Source organism: Branchiostoma belcheri, unplaced genomic scaffold (assembly GCF_001625305.1).
Source record: "Branchiostoma belcheri isolate BF01 breed outbred unplaced genomic scaffold, Haploidv18h27 scaffold87, whole genome shotgun sequence".
Lineage (NCBI taxonomy): Eukaryota > Metazoa > Chordata > Leptocardii > Amphioxiformes > Branchiostomatidae > Branchiostoma > Branchiostoma belcheri.
Genome location: NW_017804542.1, coordinates 441537 through 451250, shown reverse-complemented (window position 1 = coordinate 451250; position 9714 = coordinate 441537). Strand labels below are relative to the sequence as shown.

Below are 9714 nucleotides of genomic sequence, written 5' to 3'. Positions count from 1 at the left end.
CTATGGGTTCTTAAAATGAGACTAACCAATCACGTTGCTAGGTAGCAGCGTCAATGCAAACGCGACACCTATTTGATACATATAGCACTGCAGTTCCTAGGATAGTACATTATATATGTTAAATGGTGACTTGAAAGGTAACAATTCCAAAGCAAATTCATAATGTTAACTTCACATTGTCTCTCGTAACAAACTACTGCAACTCTGTTTATTATGCGGAAACAATGTTTCTTTTACAAAGAAATTATGCACAAGGAAAATATATGCAGTAAGCTGTACATAACCTAATAAAAATATTCAACATTTAAAGTATGTTGGCAATATAAATGATCCATTTCCATGTTCATAAATGCCTTCACAAAAACAGTAATACATCCTGTAGATAGAACTGACTTCTGTAAAAATAAGCCATTAGTAATAATGCACAGTTTCTTCTGTTGTTGGAGGCATTTCTTCTTCAGCATCTTCGGTGTTGTCCTCAATTGTAGCCGGGGTTTCATTTTTCTGCACATTCGCTGGCTCTGGCAGCTCGGAGTCGGTGGAACTGTCATTGGCATTCATACTTACTGCACCCGGTGGGATGGAGGATTCCACTTGTAGTTGGTCTTGGTCTTCAATTTCCGAGAGGGTGTCTTGCTGCGTGGCCTTGCACTTGTCAACTGCTGTATGAGTATCATTGCCAGTGTCCACATCCTTCTCTATTGGAGTGGAACTGGCTTCTGCATTGGAGGACGCGAGCGAGTCGACTTCATCACGATCTTCGCTGTTGTAGACGTCTGCAGTGACGCGGAGTTGCATCCCCATCCGGCCCGACTTTGGGACGTCGTACGAGGTTTCAAAAGCTTCTGCTGCCTGATTCTGACCCCCCACTGGGGAGCCGGAACCGGGTTTGAAGTAATCCTCGGCCATCACTTCTACCTCAGCGTCCAGCTCATCGTAAAGCTCCTCAAACTCCGGGCGATCATCTTCATCCCATTGCCAGCACCGCAGCATCGTGTCGTACCTATTGGTTATTATATATATGTGTAAGTCATCGGTGATTGACAATGTTATAATTTTGTAGCCTGGTTACCAAACCTATTATAACTCCCGAGATGTAGGACTCGGGAGCTATAATAGGTTTGGTAACCAGGCTAATTTTGTAAATGGAGTAGACCAAAGGCACAGGGTTGTTGTCATCACCATTTTACATGTCTATCGTCTCTTAGTACACTACTAAACTTTATCTAACTTGTAGTATTTGTACACGTTTCAACATTTGTCTTTGAAATGGTTTTTGGTTTATTTTAAATTTGTAAACTCATTATGACCACTGTTATTGATCTTCTCTTTCATGTGGAGAGGGCCGTTATAAACCACCATGATTTATGAATTATTCCAGAAACAAATGTGAATTAAATAAAAAAAAACAACAATATTCTCCTTCACGTACAGTTCTTGTTTGAGGCCAGGCGGGCGTGGTTCGCGGTACCCTGTGCGGAGTTCCTCCAGGAGCGTGCGTTCCCGACCCGGATAGGGCACGTTCCCGAGCGTAGCGATCTCGTACAGCACCACACCGAAGGACCAACTGGGCGTGAGAATTAGATTTGATTATCAATTATGCAAAAAAGACGTACCATATCATGATTTGCCTGTAATTACAGAGAGAATCAAAACACGCAAAATGAAGCTAGCAGCACACTGCATCAGACATCCTCATATTGAAGCATCCAAGCTTGTCCTTTGGGAGCCTACAAAAGGCCAAAGAAGCCGGGGGAGACTAACTACATAGACAACCTCAGATTAGACACCAGCTTGCTCATGCTTTCAAGTTTGTTTTTTCCAGACTATAGTTAGTATACGACCCTAAATCTAGGACAAAACCAAAGCAATAACTACTCACACGTCACTCTTGCTGGTGTACCGGCCCTCTCGCATTAGCCTTTCCGGCGCCATCCACCTCACCGGGATCTTCTGCTCCGCGTCCTGCCGCTGGTAGCCTCGCTCGTAGATGTCTGTTGTCAGGCCGAAGTCTGCGATCTTCACCACCAGGTCCTCTCCTACCAGCACGTTCCGGGCGGCCAGATCACCGTGCACGTAACCAGCCTGGGAAATGTAAGTCTGATTCGAGAGAGAAAGGCAGAAAACATACAATTCAAAAAGTGCAAACGTCATGTGTGAAATGGATGTACATGTATGAACGTGGTCAACAAACAAATAAAAATGGAAGTTCGTCTATGATACTTTCATGTTTAAAGTTAAAACTTGATCCAATTGCAAAACAAAGAAATTATCTCAACTAGAGCTTTCGACCAGTCACGCTGGTCTTCCTCAGAAAACATCTAAACGCCATCGCACAACAATTGTACAAGGTTAAGGTAATTGGCATCTATTGCTAACAAACAATGAGACTAATCTTGCCTATAAAGTGTGTAGTATGGGATGAGAATGTGCTTTTGCAATTCATGATAGAATTCAGAGCATTTAGGCGTATGGTATAAGCTCATTCTGTTTACAAGGCTGTGTCTTATGAATACAGTATATTTTTCCGGGTGTTCTCAGTGATAATATTGTGTGTGGACTGTCTGCTTACCATTCCGTTTGCTATCTGCCGTGCTACCTGGTAGATCTTCATGTCGTCGAAGTCATACATGCTGTCTTGGAGCCTCTCATTCAACTGTAGATTTACATGAAAAGAGTCAGCATGAACATAAGTTGGCTTCATCATAAAGTATTATAATGGCTGACATACCACACGCACCAAAAAAGAGACATTTAATTTTCAGATGCCAGCTTTTGGTATTTTTAAACTGCGAAATCGCAAATCCATGCTTAAGGGTTGCACAGCAAGCAAAACAATGAAATACATTAAGTAAAATAAGCCATCAGCTTCTAGATCTATCGAGCCATACACACACGTTGTAATGTTGAAAATGGGTGGCTGATAACAACAAATTTGGCATATAGATTAACAAGTAGTTTCTTTAAACTTCAGTTACACATCATTATGCTTATTCATCAAACAAAATAGAGGCAGCAGCTTTTTGATAGTTTAACCATTACTGGCAGAATAAGAACACATTTGAAGATATCTACATTAAAGTTACGTATACATGTACCTTCCTGCACTTGAGTAGGAAGTTCTTGAGGTCTCCATACGGCATGTACTCCGTCACCAGGTACGGAGGGTGGGACATTGTGCAACAGCCCACCAGACCGAGCAGGTTGATGTGGCCCCTCAGGGTGATGGTGGTGTCGACCTCTTGTATAAAATTCTGTATCTCCTCTTCTCTCGCGTTCTCTGCAAATTTAACAAAACCTTTCATTGTTGAAGCTTCACCGATACAATTGCTCAGGGGGTAGAGTGCTTGTTTTGCATTTGGGCCAGATCATACCAAAGGCTAACTTTCTCTGCTTAAGTGCTGTGTGCCATGCTTTCAGTCATTAAAGACGTGTGGCAAAATAAATCAACGAAGCTCCTGGCGTTGGTGAAGATAGAGTGTCGTAATAACCAGTGACGTTGACTTACCACGGACAGTTTTGGCCACCACTGTTTGTTCCGTGAGAAGACCATCAACAGCTCTCTTTAAAGTCGCGAGGAAGGCGATACCGAAGGCCCCTCTGCCGATCTCTTCATTCAGTCGCAGATCATCCGGGTTTACCTCGTACTCCAGGAACTGTGGCCGAGCCGGCACAGGCGGGGGTTGTGGTTTGTCCAAATTTGTTAATTTTTTATCTGGGAACAAAAGCAGTGAAACAACATCATGACTGGCTTCAATAAGGCTATTGGTGTAATACAATAGTATTCATCATCAATATACCCACTTTTTCTGTCTTGTTGAATACAAAACATTGCATTTGTATCAATGAAATACTTACAGAATAGGTGAAGTCAGTTAAGCTTTTAGCAACGCAACTTCTAATTAATTGATTTATACGTGTTTCCTGTTTGTAATACATACATGTAGCATGACTATTTACTCAATAGTTTTTGTGCATTGGTACCGAGTAATAGAATGGCAAAACTGCAAGTATGTCATGACATCATATACCTAGAATATCTGGATGAAAGTCAAACTCTTCTAATTCAAAGTCGTCGCTTTGTCTCTTTCTGCCGCGCCGGTATCCCAGAATTCCCGCTACTACTCCCAGTACAAGTAGTACCACAGATGGCACCACGGCAATCATCACCACGTGTAAGGTGGACAGTCCCGCTGTTTCAGATGAATAAGATACTGGGATTACATAAATGTGTATATTGATAAACATTGTATAAACATTTTGTTCCAACACAAAGAAAATGTTCGGCTAGAGCTTTTGACTAGTCACTCTGGCCTGCTTCTGACCCAGTGAGATTTGCCAAGTGGCTTCTCTGAATACAAACTCAGTCAGAGTCAGCGATTGAGAGCCTAGCTTAAAATGTATAGGGAGAGGTCCCGCCACTAATTGACCTTCAAGCCTTAATTGTGTCGGAGGGTTAAAAGGAATTTGTGTACGTGACATGTGATTTGTACATTAGTGCTTTAGGTGACAGGAAAAATACGCGTTATTTCTATGTTAGGAAGGCTCCAAGATACCATTTAAATACGTTGTAAAACTCTGTCAAGAAATATTAGAACTTCACTTTGGAAAAATCTGAAAACTAGACGATAGTTTCATGGAAAATAAACTTCAAGTAGACCACCCACGGACGCATGTTGGCTGAATGCCGCTCCAGGTCTGGTCCGACTGGCAAGTTCGTTTTTCATCGCCGCTGATCTCGTATCCAGCGTCACAGTAATACGTAACGACGTCCCCATAAGAACTACCGCCGTAGATGTTGCCATTAGAAGGTGCCATCAGTTGTTGGCAGAGTTTTCCTGTAACACAGTTAAAACGGCGTCAGGGCAATTAACTTTTTTTTATTGGACAATGATAATAGCAAGTAGATTTTAAATATGTTTGTCTCCAACATTGCGATATCTAAAGAAGCAAGACGTAGTTGAAATGTATCGTACTGTATATTCCAAACTAATTATCAATCCCATTCCCATTACAATATCACAATATTAAAAGCTGCCACCTACTGGTGCAAATGGGCTGTACACCGGACCAGCTCTGGTTGGTCTGGCAAGCTCTGTTTTCAGAACCGATCAGTTCGTAGCCTTCGTTACAAAAAAAGGTGACTGTGTCTCCGTAAAGATGACCTTCTGTCCTGTTGCCGTTGGTTGGATGCGGTAACTCTGGGCAGGGTTTTCCTAAGAGATGGCGTAGGATGCTAGGTAGTTTTAGTTAAGAAAAAGGCTACTTGTAGTCACTATGCTGCAGAGGCCACAAAGACATCAACCAAGCACACCAAACCAAACAGAAATGACTGAACTACTTTAATTGGGAAAATATAAAACTTAACGAAACATAATCATGGGAAACAAAAGAAACTACCCACGGGCGCATGTTGGCTGAGTGCCGCTCCAGGTCTGGTCCGACTGGCAAGTTCGTTCTTCATCGCCGCTGATCTCGTATCCAGCGTCACAGTAATACGCAACGACGTCCCCATAAGAACTACCGCCGCTGATGTTGCCGTTAGAAGGTACCATCAGTTGTTGGCAGAGTTTTCCTGTAACACAGTTAAAACGACGTCAGGGCAATTAACTTTTTTCATTGGACAATGATGATAGCAACAAATTGCTACTAGAACGTGTAAATTGATTTCCATGACAGGGTACTTGCAGATATTTTTGTCATCATCTTTGCAATATACAAATCAGGAGCAGGACATAGTTACCACGTATTGTACTGTATATTGGAAATTGATTTATCAATTTGTCGATGAAGGTTAGACATCCAGGTAATGCGATGATTTTGGAAACGGTCAGACGTTTCAGGTATACCTTCTTCAGTGACTCTAAGAGACCAGAGGAGAAATTTTGTTCCCTTTTCAAGATATCATCCTTGTCTGACGTCTGACCGTTTCCAAAATCATATTCATTTGCTTGAGTAACTGCTTTTTGATTATCAATTCCAATACACAATTACAATACAATAATGTTAAAGCTGCCACCTACTGGTGCAAATGGGCTGTGCACCGGACCATCTCTGGTTGGACTGGCAAGTTCTGTTCTCAGAACCGATCAGTTCGTAGCCTTCGTTACACGAAAAGGTGACTGTATCTCCATGAAAATGACCTCCTGTCCTGTTGCCGTTGGTTGGAACAGGTAACTTTGGGCAGGCTGTTCGTAAAAGACAACATAAGATCCTAAGTACTTCTAGTTAGGAAAGGATACTCACAAATGATACATGTGCGAGAAAATGATCTGTCAACCGGTTCTTTTCAATAAACGCACCTGCAGTCCCAGAAAAAGTTGCTAGGGGGACCAAGCTCTCGACGCTTTTTCCAGAGCAATAAGCTACCATCCAATCGTCGTTACCTGCCATATCCAGATCATATCAAAACCGAAAACCATGGGGCCAAATATCTAAGCCTTCTCAAGTTATTGTGGCGTTTACAGACGCACGGATGAATACGCACGTACCCAATCGAAAGCAGTAAATTTTGTTTATTTGGCGACAGTAAATTTTGTTTATTGTTTATTTAACCAGAGAACATATCGCCCTGGAGGGCGGTTTTCAATGCACCCTGGGGGGCAATTCCCAAACACAATAATATATTAACACTAGAAAAGTAACATTTGCAAAGCAAATGCATAATGTTTACCTTCGGATATGGTCTGCTCTGTTAATTTGCATGTCAATGTGCAATTGGCAGGCAGTCTTGTTTGTATATTTTTTGAAGCGTAAAAGTACTAGCCGATTTCAGATGAGATGGTAAGTTGTTCCAAAGAATCACGCCAGAGTACGAGAAAGCTCGCTTTCTGTATTCCAGTTGAACGTTTGGAAACTGTAGTCCTCCTTGAGCCCTAAGGCGGGTATTGTGTGTATGTACCTCAGATAACTGCGTGAATAGTGCAGTGAGATAGGGTGGGGACATACCATTGAGAGCTTTATAGACGAGTGTGGCTTTGTTTTTGCGGTAGTACTTCGGTCACTGGTCTGGTAGCCATCCAAGTGTGTAATAAGTATGAGTGAAGTAGCGGTGTAGCGATCACAGCCAAGTCTGTCCATGTGATGTGACCCTTCCCCCTGGTCCCATACTGTACTACAGTAGTTTATGTTTGGTAAAAATAAGCTAGTGTATCTGGCTTGCAATGCTTGTCTATTTAGGAACGGCTTCAACTTCCTGATTACTCAAACCTGAAGTTTGTTTGCGAAAAACCACTGTGAGACTCTGACTATGTCACTTTGGATAGTATGTTCGATTGAATGAAGACTGCGGGCAGAGAAGTATATTATGGTGTCGTCAGCATACATTGCAACTTTACAGGGCTGGATGCAGTTTGACAGATCATTGATATACATGATGAAGAGCAGAGGGCCCAGTATGGATCCCTGTGGAACACCACATGTGACATAAATTGCGGGGATAGAATTGAATTAAGGCATGTGTGTTGCTGCAGCCTCGTCAAGTAGGACTTAAACCAGCTGCAAGCCATGTCATTAACACCAAAGTATTCTAACGTCCGCAGTAGTATCTTATGATCCAGGGTGTCAAAGGCCCTTGAAAGATCACAGAATACCACCCCAGTTCGTAGCCTTCGTTACAGGAAAAGGTGACTGTGTCTCCGTAAAGATGACCTCCTGTCCTGTTGCCGTTGGGTGGAAGCGGTAACTCTGGGCAGGCTAATTGTAAAGATAACACAAGATATATAGTATCTCTAGGTAGGAAATGGTACAATTACTATGAGAGAAAACCAGTTCTTCCTTGTAGTTCTAGAAAAGGCTGCTAAGAGGACCGAGCTTGAACGAATTTTTTCCAGAAGACGATTCGTGACCCTAGCATGTCCAGATCAAGAGATATCAGAACCGAAAAGCCATTTACTCATAACCAACCTACCAAGTATCAAGGCAATCCATGTAAGCCTTCTGTAGTTATTGTTTACACAGGCGGACGAACACACACACACACACACGCGCACACACACGCACACACACACACACACACACACGACGCGCGCGCACACACACACACACACACACACACACACACACACACACACACACACACACACACACACACACACACACACACACGTGTACACACACACAATCGCTACCGAAAAGATAACCTTAATGGCGAATGTATGATACACGATACTTACCGATACAGCTGGCAGTAACCGACCAGACGACTTGCCACTGATTCCCGTCCAACAGTATCCACGGTGACCTGATCTGGTCAGGTGTTATGGCGCAGTTATGGACAGAAGCGAAGCCGCGGGTTTGTCCGATCGTGGGACCCACCCACCATACCTCATCGCTTTCGACGAAGTGGAGAAAGTCTCGGCTGTCTGTGTCACTAACGTAGACAGGTCTGCCGCCACTGGTCTGGCCTGTTCTGGTGTAGGTCGTCATGAGGGAGGGTTGGTAGTCGGCATTGCCGTGCAGACGGACCCTCGTACAGTTTGTAGCGCTCCCTACCGATTGTGGAACTACCACGCCAGCTGGGACGTCATCTGAAACGAATAAGGATAGAAATGCAGACTCTATGTAGCCGTGATTGTAAGCGTAAACGGAATGTTGCACAAAGGTTCTATATATGACTGGTTTATTCTTGCAAAGACATACATAATACAGCAAATTGAAAGCTTTTGGTCGGACCCTTTTTTTATTAACCCTTTAGCTGCCAGTGTTTCTCACCAATACATCCCCTCTGTGCCAGGGTTTCCAGACCCTTTTGAAATAGGGGGTACTACCTTTGTATTACTGTCTTTTTGTCATTTTCCCCTCAACTTACCATATCATGCCAGATATCATTGGAAAGCTAAGAATGTGTACTTTACAGAAAAATATTTCAAATGTAGCCTGACATCAATAGTAATGAATTACAAGGGCAATAATGCAATAAAATAGCTGTTTTCATAGTTTTTTTTGTATTACAATGCCTAAACTATATAAAAAGTATAAGTATGAAACCTATAACATTCCTGACATGTCCTGACACTATGAGAATCACATACACGTAAAATACAGCACTCAGGTGTCACTACAGGTAAGTTTATGATCAGATATTGTCCTAGGTGCTGAACTGACTATTCAGCTAAGACACTGATTCATTACAACATATTTCACTTCTTTCTGTACCCTTAAAAAAGATGGTACATAGACTTGTTATATATCATATGAAAGCATATAGTAGATACTATAACTAGAAATGTATATCAACTTGATAACATAGACTACAAGGGTCATAGACAGGTAAAGAGGCAATAAAATGCACAATTTCCACCTTGTTTCCATACAATCAACAATAAGCAACCACAGAATGACTTGGGCCTTGACTTAACAGATCCTGACATGTCCTGACACTATTAGAACTACATACAAGTAAAAATACAGCACTCAGGTATCATTACAGGTAAGTTAATGATGGATATTGTCCTTGGTGCTGAACCAACTAATGTATACAACATAATACATTCCTTCCTGTACCTATGTGATCGATGGTATATATACTTGTTACATATCATATGAAAGCTTATTGTATATACTATGTCTAGGAATATATTTCAACTTGACAATATAAACTACAAAGGCAATAAACAGGTAAAAAGCAATAAAAAGATAATATTATACTTTATACCATGGAAATTTTACATAAAAGCTGCTATAAAATAGAAATAAAACTTAGCCACTAAATCC

At 41.9% G+C, this 9714-nt stretch overlaps 2 protein-coding genes across 2 annotated transcripts in view; both read right to left on the bottom strand.

Annotated features, from left to right (window-relative positions):
- Positions 1 to 5555, bottom strand: LOC109487226 (tyrosine-protein kinase ABL1-like). The gene is made up of 10 exons (XM_019791212.1): positions 5405 to 5555; positions 5046 to 5216; positions 4668 to 4838; positions 4032 to 4193; positions 3509 to 3715; positions 3099 to 3280; positions 2573 to 2656; positions 1883 to 2100; positions 1433 to 1567; positions 1 to 1003 (listed from the first exon to the last, which is right to left on the bottom strand). The coding sequence occupies exons 1-10, from the start codon at positions 5553 to 5555 to the stop codon at positions 412 to 414; spliced, it is 2073 nt and encodes a 690-aa protein (XP_019646771.1). The 3' UTR covers positions 1 to 411.
- Positions 5556 to 7228: 1673 nt separating this feature from the next.
- Positions 7229 to 9714, bottom strand: part of LOC109487225 (CUB and sushi domain-containing protein 2-like) — a 9568-nt gene continuing 7082 nt past the window's right edge. Inside the window, exons 7-8 of the mRNA XM_019791211.1 lie at positions 8175 to 8528; positions 7229 to 7695 (exon numbers count right to left, since the gene is read on the bottom strand). Coding sequence (XP_019646770.1) covers positions 7529 to 7695; positions 8175 to 8528 — 521 coding nt within the window. The 3' untranslated portion in view covers positions 7229 to 7528. The remainder of the gene's footprint in view (positions 7696 to 8174; positions 8529 to 9714) is intronic.

Bases quoted from the DNA above. Each gene is read 5' to 3' on its own strand.
- LOC109487226 (XM_019791212.1), bottom strand. From the start codon at position 5,555: ATGGTACCTTCTAACGGCAACATCAGCGGCGGTAGTTCTTATGGGGAC. The intron at 5,217-5,404 runs GTGGGTAGTTTC...GCCATCTCTTAG, and splicing joins CACTCAGCCAACATGCGCCC to GAAAACCCTGCCCAGAGTTA. The intron at 3,716-4,031 runs GTATATGATGTC...TTTTGTTCCCAG, and splicing joins CTTTCATCCAGATATTCTAG to ATAAAAAATTAACAAATTTG.